We start from the raw sequence: 18914 nt of genomic DNA, 5'->3' as shown, positions 1-18914 counted from the left end.
CACCCTCACTTACTATGACAAATCTGCAGCCTGAGACAAACGAGTAGGTCCTGCCTTAAAATTTTACCAGGTCAGAGTAAGAACAGGAGGCAAGGGATTCTCTCCAAAGATATAAGCTGCCCCTGTCTTTCTTAAGAATGCTCAAAGAGGTTTATCCATTTTGCTCTTACCTCAGTGCAGAAGGTTTGTATTACTTCTTTTATTTATTTCAGGAGAACTGGGATGCAGCTGAACCTTTAATGTCCATTACTCTACAGAACACAGGTATTTCAACATACAGGTACACCAGAAAGAACTTATAGCATTTCAATTCTGAGTTTAAATTTCTCTCAGCCATTACAGATTGCTTCACGGCTGCAAGGTCTAGGGAGGATGGTGATTTATGAGCCTCTCCACAAGCCCAAAAAGACATGAGCTGAAAAGCAACAAGAATATGCAGCTCCACTGGCTTGGGCTATGTTTACACTACAAAGATAAGTCGATCTAGTTGATTTACAGCCACTGCATAAATTACTGCAGTGGCTGATGTCCACATTACTCTCCGTCAGTGGTGCGTGTCTCCACTGACTGAAGAGGGGCAGTGTGGGTGACTGAGAGTCAGGGCTCTCAGCTCCACGCAGCTCCCTACCAGGAGCTCAACTGTTCCTCTGGGCTTCTTGCCTCCCTGCTCCCAGCCGGAAAGTGGGGGGAAGCCACCCGGGGCTCCTCACCCCTGCACTCCCAGCCAGAAGTGGAGTGGCAGCCACATGTAGCTTCTTATCTCTGCACTCCCTGCTGGGAGCAGGGAAGACACCCGGGGCTTCTTGTGTCCAGCAAGGAGATCCGCACCCAAAGTCCAGTCAGCTGCTGTGCTCCCAGCGGGGAGTGGGGAACTAGGACACTAGGGGGCAGCAGGGCTCCCAGTGGCAAGCCTGGGTGGCAGCCTGGCTTGGAGCAGAGACCAGGCAGCAGTGCGGCTCTGGAGCCAACTTTCTTGTCAATTTCACGGGTCCACTGGAGCCGTAAAACTGACAAGAAGGACAGCCAATGGCTGATATAAAGAATGCAGTGTCTACACACACACTGCTTCGCCTTAACTACACTGACTTAAGCCCTACGCCTCTCACTGAGGTGCTTTTATATCAGCATAGCAGGGGAGTTATATCAGCAGGAGGAGCATTTCAACGTGTACACCTCCACTATTTTGTTGACAAAAGTGAGTAATATAGTCTTGTCTTTTCACATTGCTGACAAGTCTTTCCCATGTTCCACTATCATTTGGGTGCGTACACCTGACTCTGCCTTTCCTCGAACACAGCTCAAAAGACCTTATTTGGCCACCCCCCGTAAAGGGAAGCCTCTCTTCTCAGCAGCACAGTATGTTGGCAATTAGCACAACAGAGCCCTCTTAGCCAAAATCCTTTTATGGTTGCAGCTCGTTTTAAAGTGTATACCTGCTTTCCCTAGCATGGCTCTGGAATCACATCATCTGATTTCCCCTTGTTCTCACATCGCCCATCACACATAGACATCTTCTCTCTCTGCTTTGTTTAAGTAAGTGATGGGTCAGGTTTTAACTATTTTTCTTTGAAGTCCTATAGGCTTTTCTCCAAGGCCACAAGAGCTTACCAATGCTCATGCTAAAACTGCTCCAAATTTTAGAAAGGATTTAAACAGGACAGGTTTCAGAGTAACAGCTGTGTTAGTCTGTATTCTCAAAAAGAAAAGGAGGACTTGTGGCACCTTAGAGACTAACCAATTTATTTGAGCATAAGCTTTCGTGAGCTACAGCTCACTTCCTCGGATGCATACTGTGGAAAATACAGAAGATGTTCTTATAATACAAACCATGAAAAAATGGGTGTTTACTACTACAAAAGGTTTTCTCTCCCCCTACCCCACTCTCCTGCTGGTAATAGCTTATCTAAAGTGATCACTCTCCTTACAATGTGTATGATAATCAAGGTGGGCCATTTCCAGCACAAATCTAGGGTTTAACAAGAACGTCTGAGGAAGGGTGTGTGGGGGGAACAAGGGGAAATAGGTTACCTTGCATAATGACTTAGCCACTCCCAGTCTCTATTCAAGCCTAAGTTAATTGTATCCAATTTGCAAATGAATTCCAATTCAACAGGCTCTTGCTGGAGTCTGGTTTTGAAGTTTTTCTGTTGTAATATTACAACTTTCATGTCTGTAATCGTGTGACCAGAGAGATTGAAGTGTTCTCCGACTGGTTTATGAATGTAATAATTCATGACATCTGATTTGTGTCCATTTATTCTTTTACGTAGAGACTGTCCAGTTTGACCAATGTACATGGCAGAGGGGCACTGATGGCACATGATAGCATATATCACATTGGTAGATGTGCAGGTGAACAAGCCTCTGATAGTGTGGCTGATGTGATTAGGCCCTGTGATGGTGTCCCCTGAATAGATATGTGGGCACAGTTGGCAACGGGCTTTGTTGCAAGGATAGGTTCCTGGGTTAGTGGTTCTGTTGTGCAGTATGTGGTTGCTGGTGAGTATTCGCTTCAGGTTGCGGGGCTGTCTGTAGGCAAGGACTGGCCTGTCTCCCAAGATTTGTGAGAGTGTTGGGTCATCCTTCAGGATAGGTTGTAGATCCTTAATAATGCGTTGGGGGGGGGGGGGGGGGAGAAAACCTGGATTTGTGCTGGAAATGGCCCACCTTGATTATCATACACATTGTAAGGAGAGTGATCACTTTAGATAAGCTATTACCAGCAGGAGAGTGGGGTAGGGGGAGAGAAAACCTTTTGTAGTAGTAAACACCCATTTTTTCATGGTTTGTATTATAAGAACATCTTCTGTATTTTCCACAGTATGCATCCGATGAAGTGAGCTGTAGCTCACGAAAGCTTATGCTCACATAAATTGGTTAGTCTCTAAGGTGCCACAAGTCCTCCTTTTCTTTTTTTAAACAGGACAGAGAGGGGCAGGGACAGGAGTTAAATTAAAAAGCCGAAGAAAATATATATCTTGCATTTCCCAAATAACAACAGCTTACAAATTTCTCAACATATAATGGAAAAATCATTCTTGTACTGTGTAAGCAAGGTTACCCAACTCCTGCATAAGGACCTGCCCAATGTGAGGACTGGGCATAACAGCACAAATCAGGAAACCAAAGGGCCGGTCCTGGGTAGCAGTAATGTCAGTGCTAGCCCTGCCTCTCCCCAGCAGCATCCAGCAGACACTGCACCCGCTGCATTTCTGAGGGCCTGTTTTAGGAACAATGCCTCTCAGGACTCCCACAGGCACAAAGCACCTTCACACTAGCCCCAATACAGGCTGCGCTTTAAAGATACAACAGAACCCTCTGCTAGCTTTTTAAAAGGATACGTACTTGTAGATTTCAACACAAGCTTTACTGTATTTTTATTCTACATCCAACCCAATTAAAAGGGCTACAGCTGCCCAGTGAATTCAAGAAGAGAAAGCAAGTCTCTTCCAATAAGGTAGTAATAAGCAAGCACAAAAAGCAATCATGATGTCTGAAAAGTTGCACTGTGCCATCTAGTGATGAGAAAATGCAAAACCACCGTAAACAAAATTAGCGAAAGGCAGTGGGCTTTCATTACAGGGAGCTCCAGCTCTGAGTTGGCAATTACCCGAGATTTCTGCAGGACATGGTCAATAAAAATCAAATTCCATCAGGACTTAGCTGCCAATACGCATTAACCAGTCCTGTACACTTTCCCTGCATCAGGCAATATTGTCAAATACATTAAAACAATAACTACAGAAATTTCATCTGCACTTCAGAAAAGGAGTACTTGTGGCACCTTAGAGACTAATACATTTATTTGAGCACAAGCTTTTGTGAGCTACAGCTCACTTCATCGGATGCATGCAGTGGAAATGCATCCAATGAAGTGAGCTGTAGCTCACGAAAGCCTATGCTCAAATAAATTTGTTAGTCTCTAAGGTGCCACAAGTACTCCTTTTCTTTTTGTGAAACAGACTAACACGGCTGCTACTCTGAAACCTGTCATCTGCACTACAGTAACCCTTCCCTGGGTATGTGTGTTTTGAAGCTCTCTCTATATAACAACTGTGGGGTAGCAGGAAATCCGTAATCCAGTATCTCTTGGAAACAGAGTCAACTCTCCTGCTACCTAAGTCTACACTGCCATCAAGGTCCAGGAATAGCAAAATTAAGTGGTCAGTTAAATCTCCAAATCATCTGCAATGCCGTCCCCTGAATCTTCAGACACATCCTCCCTCTTGCTCTAGAGTCAGCCTACGGCCTCCTCTGGTCCAGTGCCTCAGAGAAAGACACTTGATTTGCTTTACTGATAACTTCAAAGACTATGCTGACCAGGTCCATTAGATGTCTTGCTTTAGATAACATCATTCCTATTGATATTACCCCAGAATTAACTCAGTAGGGCTTTATCATAATTTGATCCAGGATTCCTTATAGAAACAGGCTTTCTGGAATCCTCCTTGCTGTTAGTGCATTTTCTCCTGGCCTTGAGTGCCCTGAACATCGCTTATGCTCTCCATTCCAGTCCCATTGTCCTTTTGTACTCGTGTTGCTATTGGCCCTATTAGAGCATTAATTCTGTTCTTATAGCCCTAGTTTCCCTAGTTGATAGGGCTCTGTCACATGGCATTATGAAGGAGTGAGGAGTTTGAATGCGGTCCTGTTCCAAGGGCTCTTTTTATTTTGCTTATAACGTATTCAGCATTTGTTTTTCCTGAGTAATACAGAAAAGATATCACATGCAGAAGAACTATGCTAAAAAAATGTTAAGGTTGAGGGAGAGAGAAACCCACTTCGGAATAGCCAATAGCTTGGTTCAGACTAGGTACCTGGGTCTCCCACATCCCAGATGAGTGGCCGAACCCCGGGACTATAGAGCTGGTCTCTTTCTCAATCTCTCCAATTGGAGTGGTTCCACTTGGTATAATTAAATAAGCATTGGTACGGGCGGTGGGGGGGAGCTACAGCTCAGTTTTGACAAATAATTTTCCAATAAAAAAACGTTTTGTTGAAAATTTCTGAATCAGCTCTACATAAGTCAGCCTCCTTGTACATATAGAGTATAATACAGTCTTTAATAAATGATCACATATTATTTTTTCCAGAGAAATTGTGCCTCATTCGGTGTTAGGTAATCTAAATATAGCAGTCACTACAACTTCCCCTATAATAACTTTAATATGTTTAAAAAAAAAAACCAACCACAGCTAGCCTTCCAGATGCGTGCATTGCTAAATGAAAGCAACCACATAAGCCTATTGTGTAACCTCTGTCTTCCTTTTTACCTCCGCAGTGTTTAAATTATTTTCATTTATTCATCTTGTCCAAATTTAGCGGCTGAGGGAGCTATGCACATTTAAGCTGAGATCCTGGCCCTTAGATTCTGAGATCCTGGCCCTTTCTACACCTTTTGGGGTAGAAACTGTGTCTGCTACCTGTCTCTATAGTACTCAGCATATCTGAAGTGCTAATAATGGCACCAAAGTTTGCTTCCTTCTGTGTTGCAGGTTCTTTTCCCTTGTAATATCTAGATTAAAGAGATTAATAAAAACCTTTGAGAAGGTCTTCAGTCATCTTTACATCACCATCACACACTTGAAAAGGTGCTGTTAGGGTTTTAACCACCCACCCCTCAGTTATTGGTGTGCACCCCATCTCATATTGTTTATTTCTGTCTTGTGTTAGGAAAAAGTATTAATTCCATTAAATCAACATCTTTAAACATTAAAAGATAAATACTTCCAGTAATTATTAAATACTTTGTTAAAAAAAGTGTCAAGCAAAATGTCTTCTCTGAAATAAACAAGATCTCAATTGTGCTTTCTTTTTACAACAATTTCTGAAAAAGTTTGTTATGATTTAGTATCATTTCATTGTGAGCGAAGGGTGGAGAGAGGAGTGTGATGCAATAAAATTACGGTATAAGTCTCATTTAAAATCAACAATCTGCCAACAGAGGAAAATCACTAAACTGACGTTCGCTGGAGAATAGTAATATATAAAAGAAGACAATGTCATTTTGATTTGCTCTGGACAAAGATGAAAAACCTGCATCTGCCTCTCCAGTGACACAGAACAGATTCTTCCTGTTGGCATTCTATTTTACATTTTTTATATATCTATATATATTCTGCAAATGTATCTCTCAAATACCAAGCACAATCATCAATCTATCCTTCGCAATAAAAGCCTCTACTGGAGGCAGATGAGCTGACAGAATTTATCTTGGGATACAGCAAGTTCAGCCAACAGATAGAACAACATCGGCATATAAGGAATTTGAGGTTAATTCCCTTTCTGGAATTAAACAACAAATGGTACAGCAGTCCAAGCAGGAACTGGGAACAATGCCATGGCTGCTGCTCTGACTTTTCTCTATAGCAGTGGTTTCCAAACTTGGTTCGAGGCTTGTTTAGGGTAAGCCCCTGGCAGGCCACAAGATACTTTGTTTACATGGAGTGTCAGCAGGTACGGCTGCTTGCAGCTCCCAGTGGCCGCGGTTCACCATTACCGGCCAGTGGGAGCTGCGGGAAGCGATGGCCCAGCCCGCGCTGCTTCCTGCAGCTCCCATTGGTCGGGAACGGCGAACCATGGTCACTGGGAGCTGCGAGCGGCCGTACCTGAGGACGCTCAGGTAAACAAAGTGTCTCGTGGCCTGCCAGGGGCTTACCCTGAACAAGCCACGAATTAAGTTTTGGAACCACTGCTCTAAAGTGATCTAAAAATAATGTTTTGGGGATATCCATGATGAGAAAATCACCAGCCTTGCCATCAGTGGGTCTATATTTCACCATTTGAATAGCCAAGAACAAGAAAACACAGACTGAAGAGTGGACCAGTAAATAGATTAATGCACACATGCACATTTTAGTACTTACACATCTTTTGTTTCACAAAAGAAAACAGTGGAGGAGCATAAAGATATGAGTAGCCCAGCTGTAGAATTTACATTGTTAGATCCTTGGTATGTAATTTCAGTGCTTGAATCTACACTACAGTTTCTCTCTTTAAACAACAACTTCAAATGAGTGATACTTTCCCATGTCATCCACATCAAACAAACAATGAGATTAGAGGCTGGTTGTGGATTACTGAACCTTCCATTTCTAGGTCACTGGTCTGAACACAACACAGGTCACTACCAAAAGATGGCTAAAAGGGTACCCGCCAGTTCTTGCTCAGTAGCAAATTCTTTGGGTTCCTGGCTGAAGGGGTGAAATCCTGGCCTATGAAGTCAATGGCAAAACTCCCACTGACTTCACAGGGGCCAGATTTCACTCTAGATATTTATTTTTAATGAACTTTTATGTGTGATTTGGCAAATTATGCCCCCTGTTTTAGGAGAGAGAATTAGTTTTTACTGGTGAATAAAAAATTCCTACACTCCAAAGTCTTGCTCCCCAAGGGACAAACTCCTAGTGAGATCAGAAGAGTCTCTACTGCAAACAATATTCAAAATGACAAAAACTGGGCAATTTTAGGTATTTTCAGTGTCTATTTTATTTACAATAAGGGAATGAACCCTTTAAAAGCACCTGAACACAAGTGGCTTTATCCATATGCTACAAAGCACATTTGCAAATAGCAAGTTCTTCCTATTAAGAGTCTATGAGTCCCTTCTCAAATTTCAAAGAGAATCAGGCACCAACAAGCATCTAGCATTCATGCTACTGCAAATAACCAAACAAATACACAGTTGAGTGGTTGCGAGTTGAAAAGACTGCATGTTCCTTTAAACAACCTTTAGAAGCAGTAGAACTATAGCCACATTATAACCACATTAGGCTGAAATTTAGCTTGTTTTCTGTTATTTTCTATCCCCTTTCCTTTTTCGTGAAATTTAATAGTGATTCTTTCTAAAATTCACAAACACATTCAAAACACCAGCTAAAATAAACAATCATGCATATACATAATTAAAGATTTTAAGTTGAAATCATTCAAATAGTAAAACTAATTAAATTACTCCCACCCTCAAACTAAATATATGCTAGTTTGGGAATATAATAAAAAAATTCATGACAAAGTGTTAAGTTGCAAAGGAATCTATCCACTGTACCTCATTCTGGAAAAAGGTAATTTACTACAGAGGGTTTATAAATGTGACCATCACTTTGCCATTTCCTATCCCAGACTCATATAAGATCGAACTTCACTTCATAGCTTGTATTAAGACCAAAACTGATACAACATTCATAAAAGACGTGAGTTGTCTTCAAACCCAGGGATGATGAAGATATCTTGGCACCAGACTAGAACAAAATTATACGGTAATCAAAGCCACAGGGACACACTGTGCTACTGTATTATTCAAGTATAGTATGTTGGTATCAAGTTACTTTTAATAAAGGCAGTAAGATACAAACACTGGTCTTATTTTTACCTGTGGAGTACTAAAATTAACATTTCAAAACTGCTAGCCAGAGTTAGAGTGTTATTTTTAAATATACTCTTCCTTTTCTATGTACTGGGAGGAGACATTGTTCCTCCAACAACACAATTTAGAAAATGCTGACTAAAATTCAACATAGTGGAAACAACTGCTAGACGCTAAACAATTCTACAGCTTGCTGGAAAATCACTGTCATTTTTAAAATATTCTTAGGGTCCATCCTCTGGATTCCAGTTGATTGTTAATTCTTTGTAATCCAAGATAATAATCTTTTTTAAAGGATAAACAATTGAAACTAAAAGATCATGATAATCAAAGTGAAGCAAAGTCTAGTGGGCTAAGCACAAGCCTGGACTCCAGAACATTGTAATCCTAGCTTTGCTGCTGACTTGCTGTGTGGCCTTGGTCAAGTCATTTAACCACTCTCAGTTTCTCCATTTGTAAAATGAGGACAACAATTACCTACCTCACAAGCATATTGCGTTGATTAAAGGTTGTAAATCTTTATTTCTGAAGATGAAAATTATGAATTATTAATTTGCATTATGCTAGCACCCAAAGACCTTAGGCAGGATTAAGGCCCCATCATGCTAGGTGCTGCACAGTCAAAGATAGTCCCTGCTTTGAACAGCTCCTACAAGAACTTACACACATACTTACCTTTAAGAATAAGAGCAGTTGGTCAAGCAAAGAGGTGGGGGGAGGCTATCAGTCAACTCAACAGCATTTCTTGGTCTCTTGGCTTGTAATGCAATAACTTCTGAAAACCTTGTCCAAAATTACAATGAACATTTTACACATCAATGGGTGTAATAAAAAATAAAGGGCAACAGGGAGGGAGGACAAAGATTACAGTGATAAGGCTGCACCCAAAGCCTACCGAACTCAGCTGGAGCCTTTCAGTTGACTTCACTGATTTTTAGATCAGGCTTTACGGCTCAGATTTTAAATGCTGGCGAAGGGATTTGGACAACTAATTGCTGTTAAAATGAATGGCAACAGGGCACCCAAAACCCTTCGGTGGCTTTGAAAACCCACACTGTGTTAGCATTCTGATGGTTCAGAGATGTGTAATTTTAAAGAATATATAAATATATGATTAAATAGATACATATACCTCAGCAAACCCCACTGGCCCTCTACCTAGCAGTTATCTTGCAGTATAGAAGCACTAAGTACAGTTTTAATACAGCTTTATAAAGAGGCATTTAAATGCCCACTATTACATGAACAAAATGAAGGATTTTATAACAGAATTTACTGCAGCACGATTTCAGAGTGCAGGCAAGCTACAATAGTGCAAATGTCTATTCCAACATTTTGCAAATACTACAAAGGAGTTTAACTTTGTTTTAACCAACCTGCAAGACAACTATGTTTATTTGCTTCTGTTTTATGTAAAGATACTGTTAACTGTGACATTCAATTTAGTGTATAACAGCAGCACAGGTACCTACCTGATAGGTAACTCTTTTCTTTCCATCATCCCCTGTCTGAGGCAAGGTCAAAGGTCCAGAAACTATCCAAACATCCTCAAATCTCTCTGTCAGCTCCCGACAATACATTTCCATTCTGCAAAGATATCCCTCACGTCAAGGAATGCCAGTGGGTAAACTTTAATTTTTTTAAAAAAAATATGCCTAGAACATAGAGGGCAAGACAAACTACTCTCAGACACTTTTGGGGTGCATTTTCAAAAATATGGGCCTAAACTGCATGCCAAAAATGGGTAAATGCATGCATAAGTTGAAGTTGTTGTTGTCCCATCTCCTTCATTCACCAACCATTGGTTAATTTACAATTGGTCATGCATTTTCTGCACACATTTGAGACCTCAGATCAGCAGTTTCATCACATTCCCTCAAAACTCAAATTCCCCAATCATTTCCACTACTGAGTTCTTGATCACTTTCAGTAAATAAGAATTTCGGGGGGGGGGGGGCTGCATCCGATCTCATTTCAAACGGCTTTTTTATATTATTTTTTGTTTGCTCCTCCATGTTTTAGAGGAATTATGGTCCTTCAACATACTGCCAAATATTTTTGTAAAATATATAATTAGAGAATTTTTTAAGCTGCATTTTTTAGAATCTTAAATGTCAAATTGCAAGTGTTCCAGGCATTCTCTCACATGCACTGATGCCAATGGCAGTCTCCAAGCCCCTTCTTGCTCTTCTGTGTGAAACTGATTAGGAACAATGTAACACTGCCTTTAGGAAAGGTATCATTGGTTACTGCATATTTTTGTGGTTCAGAAAAATACTTAGTGAATTTAGTTGGGAACATGAAAAGTTTGTCCATGTGAACAGCTTGCCAAGTCATGCCTAGTTTTCAGAAAAGGGAACTGATTATAGCCACTCTTTATATGGTTCCTACAGGTCACAGCAGCTGCTTACATCAAAATGATCACTGTAGGGACCCCTACAGGAGAGGAGAGAGGAGGTGTCTCACATTTGGTTTGCAAGTCTCACTTTAGTCAACTTTGACATAGTCCAACGTACAAACAGTTATTTCATATAGTTGGGTTGGGAGAGAGAGAGAGAGGAAGAAACTGATGGGATAAATTAGAAAAGCAGCATGGTATTGAGAGAGATTTTTTGGTGGGGAGAAGTAAGGAGATACAGAAAATATAGAAGTGGCAGATAAAATGTAAGAAAGAGAGAGAGAGATATAAGGATATTGAGGGGAGAAAATGAAAAAAGAATACAAACACTGAAAGACAACACTAGAAATAATCAATTATAAAAGAGAAGAAAGGAAAAGAGAAGTGAAGCCAGGAAGGGGTATTCATAAATACAAAGGGAAGAGTAACCACCTTTCTGTATACAGTGCTATAAAATCCCTCCTGGCCAGACGCAACATCCTGTTACCTGTAAAGGGTTAAGAAGCTCAGCTAACCTGGTTGGCACCTGACCCAAAGGACCAATAAGGGGACAAGATACTTTCAAATCTTGGGGGAAGGAAGGCTTTTGTTTTGTGCTCTTTGTTTATGTGGTTGTTCTCTCTTGGGACTGAGAGAGGTCAGACAGAAATCCATCTTCTCCAACCCATCCTAATTCAAGTCTCCAATATTGTAACCAGTATAGATAAGCCAGGCAAGGTGGATTAGTTTATCTTTTGTTTTATGTGAATTTTCCCTGTGTTAAGAGGGAGGTTTATTCCTGTTTTCTGTAACTTTAAGGTTTTGCCCAGAGAGGGATCCTCTGTGCTTTGAATCTGAATACCCTGTAAAGTATTTTCCATCCTGATTTTACAGAGATGATTTTTACCTTTCTTTCTTTTCTTTTTTTTAATAAAATCCTTCTTTTAAGAACCTGACTGATTTTTCCATTGTTCCAAGATCCAGGGGTTTGGGTCTTTGATGATTTTGTAACAAATTGGTTTGGATATTATTCTCAAGCCCTCCCAGGAAAGGGGTTGTGTAGGGCTTGGGGGGATATTTTGGGGGAAGACGTTTCCAAGTGGGCTCTTTCAGTGTTCTTTGTTTAAAACGCTTGGTGGTGGCAGCATATTGTTCAAGGACAAGGCAAAGTTTGTACCTTGGGGAAGTTTTTAACTTAAGCTGGTAAGAATAAGCTTAGGGGGGTCTTTCATCTGTACCCTAGAGTTCAGAGTGGGGAAGGAACCCTGACAAGGTAGAAGAAAACAAAAGCTAGAGACATAGTACATTTCATCCTTAAAATTGCATCATATAGAAAGCTTAATGGCAATATGAACTGAATAAACAACACAGTAGTTTTATTCCTTTAAATTGCGGAGGGCATGGCACTGGGGGAGGAGGGGAGTGGTAACAGTGATATTTAATTCTACTTAGTAGGCTAAGACCTTGGGGCTGTAGATGCCCGATGCAATTTTCAGGCTCTCCCCATGATCTCCTGATTAGCCAGAGTTCTCAACTGAAAGAAGCTCCTGACCCTAAACCGGCACGTGCCTAGCTTTAGCATCAGTGAAAACTTATGCCCAAATTCCTGAGGCATTAAAACAATAGAATCTCTCTTAAAATGCTATACTGCATTATTTATCCATGAAATCATATAACCTTACTGAATGCCTCATATGCTTTTATATATATTCTTGCAAAAGCAGAAGCAGCGTTTGCAAGAATGATGAATCATTTCCTATGCTAGATTTTTAATTGTAATATTTTACATTATTTTATTATCCTCTCCTTGATTGAGCCTTGTAAAATTCATCACTCCCTTTGATTTCTGAGCCTTAAAAGATGTTGAGTCCCACACAAGTACAGAATCAATGTTTGTTTTAGTTATTAATTAGTTTTCACCTCAAAAGAACAAAGGAAAAGAGCCAATATGAACAGTTAATAGACATCATCCAGTTCCATCACCTCAAAGCTGTGATGCTACCAGTCTTCACAAAGGAAGATTTTGGCTGGTTGTTACTTGGATGCGTGTACTCCTGTCAGGCCTTGCAGGTCTCAAACCTGTAGCTGTGGGAGTGGTGGGGGAAAGTCATACTCCAGTCTTCCCCCTGGCAGCTTTCAGACAGCAGCTGGGACCAGGGTTGAAGAAGCCCAACTGGGACATAAGCCACTCCCCTATGCTCTGACTGGGAGAGCTCCAAGTCTCCTGATTGGGCCACAGCCCCTACTTAAGCCAGAGGAGAAAAAAGGAAATTGTCCCTCTTGTAGTAGGAAGAGGGCCTGAAACATAAGCCCTTATATTAGAGATGTGGTATGAGGCCTAAACTAAAGTAGTGGTCAAAGCTTTGCTGCAATAAAGCAAAGTTAAGTTGTGAGTAAAAGGCAGGACCTGCGCACAGAATCTGGCAAGAACAGGCTTAATGTTGCAGAAACACACATTCCAAAGAAGCGCTAGGCACAGGCCATGCATGCAAACACATTCCAGAAGGGTGGTACCAGAACACCCTGATACCAGCACATTCCCCAAAGATAGCAGGAATATGTTGATCCATCTTAAAGATAAGGTCAGGATAACAACACGATGGATAGAGATGTTTTGATCAAAACAACAGGTACAAGGTGATGGGTGGTAACGGGCTACGTCAGAAGGTGGGTGGTAACTACATCAGAGGGGCAATACGTAACTTGTTCGTACTGATGTATAAAACGGAGTCTCAGGGGGAGTGTTTTGGGCCAGCCTAGGGGGCAGTGGAAAGTCCCGCCACTGATTGAGCTGTGTCCATTGTCATGGGCATACATGTGCTAGTGTAACTGTAGACATTGATCCAGGGAGCTAGGACCATTCTTTGTTCGCAATAACCTGGCTGGGTGCCTTCATACCTTAACATATCTTGTGGTCGTTGGGCAGTTCGCTCGAGGTCTGCTGTGCCAAATGTCTGCGCAGAGCTGGGACAGCACAGAGGGAGCACACACACAGCCAAACATCTAACACCACCTACAACTGGGCTTCACCCTGACACAGACTGTTGATCTGGCATTTACCTGTTCCTGACCTCCTGGTATCCTGACTCAGCCTGAATCTTGGTAACTGCCTCCTGGTTCCTGCCCTCTGGTTTGTCTCTGAATTCTAATCTCCTGGTATTCCAACCTGGCCTGATTCCTGGTAATTGGCTCCTGGCCCCTTGGCCTGTGCCTGACATTAATCCCAAGGCCAGGCCACCCACACCCCGGTCTTGACAGCTTGTACAGATCTCTGTAACCCACAGGAGTGGGCCCCCTGTGAGAGGAATGGACCCAGCAGCCCAGAATCACTAGACTCACCTGAATGGGCCACCTGCCTTCAGGTGGCTAACCAAGCCCTGAAGGATTGGGTTGCACAGCTGACCTGACTCTTGATCCCTGCCCTCCAGTTTGTCTCTCAATTCTGATCTCTTGGCATTCCAACCCAGCTTGGCTCCTGATGTTAACCCCTAGGATAAATAATTATATTCACCTAACTAAATCCCTCCTATAGTTTCTATTGGATAATGCACCAAAATGATTGCATATTGTTCTTGGCACTGCCTTTCCTCTTGGAGGAGGCTGCAATATGTAGCATGCAGTATTCTTGCACATGGCTTGAAAAGTGCTTAGAAATCCTTTGCTATATATATGTAAGATATTATTAGTGTTTTACCACTGACTTAAACTTAGTCTTCATCTTACACTTAATCCATAAAAAAGTAACATCTTACCTGTTCCAGAATCCAGCATTATTCTTGTAATTCTGGGGCACAATGTTGGACAGGTAAAATGTTTCAGCCATAGCTTGCTATATAAAGAAAAAATGGTGCCATGTTATTGAAATGTTATTGAGATAGGCTGAAAACGAAGCCAAACTTTAGGAGAGTTTGGAATCAGAACCCATATCTAGAGCCAAACTTCAGAGCTGGACATTATTTACATAATGGGTAAAATCAAAATCCTATATCAGAGCACCGCCGAAGTACTGGGGCGGAAGTAGAGATGGAAAATTGGGATATGATCTTTGCAGCTCAGGCCCATCTATCATTCTACAGAAACTTTCAGAAGTGTATCCATTTTTGGAGCCAGCAAACAAAATAATATTTAAGCATAATATTGAATGACAGTATGGAATTAATATTAAAGGGTCATTAGTTTGTAATTAGTTTGGGAGTAGCTGGCTGCCTTTTCTGGAGGGGAGGGAAATTTGCACTTACAGTTCTTATTTCCCAGATTGGTTCAATACGTTTTTGCCTTTACTTGGCAGGAAAGGTTTTACATTACCAACATTTTACAATTTTAAAAATATACAGGGTGCAGATGGTGGAATGGTCAGCAAGGCCCTGATCCTGCAAAGGTTTATGCACCTGTTTAACTTCACAAATTGTGAGTAGAGTTAAGAAGGTGCACAAACATTTCAGGATTGAGGCCCAAGTAATTCCAGAGAAGAAAGAAAAGGAGTACTAGTGGCACCTTAGAGACTAACCAATTTATTTGAGCATAAGCTTTCATGAGCTCGGATGAAGTGAGCTGTAGCTCAAGAAAGCTTATGCTCAAATAAATTGGTTAGTCTCTAAGGTGCCACTAGTACTCCTTTTCTTTTTGCGAATACAGACTAACATGGCTGCTACTCTGAATCCAGAGAAGAAGTAACCTTGGCCTTCTTCTGGTCCTATACATTTACACATACGTGAAAAAACATGAAAGTAAAATCTCAGGCTCTTATCCTGCATCTTATTATTTTATTTCATTTTAAGTGCTTTTTCAGATTCTCCTTATTCACAGAAGGTAAGGATCTGGCAGCAATATTTAGAACAACGCTTAGTACAGGTAGCGGTTGTGCAAACTGTGAAATATTCCAGTTAGCATATCTAACCCTATTTTAGTCCTGGGCTTCATTGTACAAGCTGCTAAACATGTTGAAATAGCTGGAATAACAGACAAAATCCATCAGTGACCCTTCCACTATAAGTAAAATGACTAGTGCATTAATGTACTACGTAACACAGTGCTGCCATCACCCTGCTCCACAGCATATTACATTTCAGGACAAAATGCACTTTCAGTCTGCTTCCTAAATAGCAAATCATCTCTATTATGGAACAAAATCAAACTAGGACCAGATAGAACCAAGGCTGCTTTGTTAGTCAGCCAAGGGATTAAGGGACCAATATTTTGGTATGCTTATTTTACAACTTCATAGATCAGGTAAGTAAAGACACTTCGTAGACTTTAAGAGGACATCTAAGGCAAATGGTAAGGCAGTCCCTTCATTCACTTCATACACAGAATTAGAAAGGGAACAGATCTTTAAATCATCTAAATTATTCCCCTGCCAGTGCAGGGCAGCTCTTTACAGTATGTTTGCTAGTGCTTTGTCCATCGAGGTATAAATATCTCAGTACCTGTTGGCTAAGAGGACAGTGCTGCTTTCCTCCACTCACTTATTAAGTAAGCATCAGAAGAGACCTTTAAGGTGTGATAAGTTAATCATCCCCATGTTACAGATAGAGAAGCCGGGGCATAGAAAGTTGTGAGTTGCTCAGTTTTACAAGGCAAGTCTACAGCAAAAGCAGGATGAAAACCCAGAACTCCTGATTCCATGTCCTATCCCTCAACAAGTAGGCCATGCTTCCTCTCAAAAAAACCCATTATAAATAAACTTTAGCTCACCTTCCCACTGACAGACATAAGTTAAGAAGGATTCTTACTACTGAAAATTTGTTATCTCCTGCTGGTGCCATATGTCCTCGTGACCACCCGCTCCCAATGTAGTCTTCATTGACAGCACTAAACATGAGAGGGATACTAGGATCTGGTCTGAATTTGCAGTGCCTTCGATCTGCGTTGCCTGAGGAACAACATACTAAATAGTCAGGTTATTAGCAAACCATCATCATTACAGAATAAAAAGAGCTGTTATCCAATGTGCCTTCCCAAAGTGCTTACATTTCAGGATTCTATATACGATCTGAGTACTATTTTCCGCCTCGATTTTGATAGGACTATGTCTTAATCAGAGTAGCAAACAGACATATATCAGAATTGTATGTCTCAAGATATTTAATCTCAACTGGTTGGTTAGTGTGATTCTGATACTTTGGACAACATTTTAACATGTCAGATGGTTACAGACACTCAAATACAATTTTAAAATTACTGCTTTCATCTGATGAACCACTGAAGTCAATGGGACTACTTACAGTCAGGTCTAAGTGCTGGCAGGATCATGTCTGTAGTTTTGAAAGCTACCATGAAGATTGCGATTGAGATATAGCAAAAGGGATGCTACTTATTTTGCAGTTATACAGGTACCTTTTGTTACCAATAACAACTTCCAATATTAAAACTGAAATAATTCTATAAACTTAAATTAAGATGATTGTATATTGTTTGCATTTCATTCAGATGGTGGAAACAGTTATTTTCTTACATATGCAGTAGAAAAGAGGGAATCAGATGCGCAAAAGAGAAATAGTGGAACTAAGGCAATGTAAGTAATGGGTTACAAAGAGTATGTGTTACATACTGAGTAACAAATGTAATACAATGTGCTACTTTAATTATTTCGTTTTGATCAGTTGATCCCACTTGATTCAACTTTCCCCAAAATGTTATTTCAGGGCTATATATTACCTACTCCTATTTTTCTGGCACTTTATATTTTAACTAAATTTCTCATAGAGCTATTCTGACTAATTCAGACTCTGATCCTGCAAAGACAGACAAGGGGTAGATCCTCAACTGGTGTAAACTGTGATAGCTCCACTGAATAGAGCTATGACAATTTACAGCAGCTGAAGATTTGCCCCAGGATCACCTTTAAGCACTTGAGTAATCCACTGCCTTCAAGGGGACTGTTCCAGTGAGTGAAGTTAAGCACATTTGTAAATGGGTGCGGCGTTGGGGCCTTAGTTTATGTAGTTTAATTTTACATTGGTAGCCTCACATTCATTAACTTCACCTTTTAAGACCCACTTCTGCAAGGTCACCTACAACAAATGAGTGTTTCAGACGTACACACAGTCGCTGAACCACCAGATTTGTCTGTGTAAACTGTACAACCACCTCATCTTATACCTGTAACTCATGTCCTTCCTGACCCCTCCCCTTCAAGCTGTATGGAATATACTCAAACCCGTCACATTTGCCACGTAAGCCCCGATCCTGCAGAGAAATCCTTCAATATGCTCCCTTCTGCCAGCACATAGTCCCACGAAGGAAAATGGCACTTGGAACAGGCATCAGGACTTGCACTGGCAGATCCCTGTTACAGGACTAGGGTAATCAACCCAGCACTTCCAGGTAGCCTCACTGATTTTGGTGAGACTTTCAGTGGCCGCACAGATCCAGCTCCACAGAGCTCATTGGAGGATTGGGTCACAGACTGAAAGATCTTCAGAACAAGACCTATCCCCTTTATGTATTTTCTGTGACGTGCCTATCCCACTTGCGGGTGCCATCAAAATAAACAAACACACACATACATACCCAGCGTCTTCTGTTTTGAAATATGTTCAATCACCCATTTAGGTACCCGTTTTGCCTGATCATAAGACAGTGCATGATTTGTGTAACATCTGGTCTCTGTTCCAGCTACAGGGAATCCATACTGTTCCAGAAGAGACACTTCCACTGGTTCTAAGGGGGGAAACAAACAAAAAATGACCCTCAGATGAAACGGGGATTAGCAACAAAAAAGAGGGAGGGGAACGTCGCTCATGTTTCTATACATGGTATTGAATAACACTCTATTTGATTTGAACTGAAAACATATCTAAGACCAAAAAAAATACACTTAAAAGACAGGTTTCAGAGTAGCAGCCATGTTAGTTTGTATCCGCAAAAAGAAAAGGAGGACTTGTGGCACCTTAGAGACTAACAAATTTATTTGAGCATAAGCTTTCGTGAGCTACAGCTTAAAAGTTATTTTTAAAAGAATAACTTATGTCCACCAGAGACATGTCCATGCTTGACACCAAACTTGCATTAAATATTTAGGTTTCAGAGTAACAGCCGTGTTAGTCTGTATTCGCAAAAAGAAAAGGTGTACTTGTGGCACCTTAGAGACTAACCAATTTATTTGAGCATGAGCTTTCGTGAGCTACAGCTCACTTCATCGGATGCATACTTTATTTAGAGTGCAAACCT

General features: G+C 41.0%; 1 protein-coding gene across 1 annotated transcript in view; it reads right to left on the bottom strand.

Moving 5' to 3' along the window:
- The window catches only part of EXOG (exo/endonuclease G), a 33604-nt gene that overhangs the window by 13346 nt on the left and 1344 nt on the right, over window positions 1–18914 (bottom strand). The window contains exons 2-5 of the mRNA XM_077808409.1: window positions 18255–18404; window positions 16475–16614; window positions 14495–14571; window positions 9838–9952 (exon numbers count right to left, since the gene is read on the bottom strand). Coding sequence (XP_077664535.1) covers window positions 9838–9952; window positions 14495–14571; window positions 16475–16614; window positions 18255–18404 — 482 coding nt within the window. The remainder of the gene's footprint in view (window positions 1–9837; window positions 9953–14494; window positions 14572–16474; window positions 16615–18254; window positions 18405–18914) is intronic.

The sequence above is a fragment of the Eretmochelys imbricata genome, chromosome 2 (assembly GCF_965152235.1).
Source record: "Eretmochelys imbricata isolate rEreImb1 chromosome 2, rEreImb1.hap1, whole genome shotgun sequence".
Taxonomy (NCBI): domain Eukaryota; kingdom Metazoa; phylum Chordata; order Testudines; family Cheloniidae; genus Eretmochelys; species Eretmochelys imbricata.
Note: the sequence above shows the minus strand (reverse complement) of the source record. Positions and strands in the feature narration are given on the sequence as shown.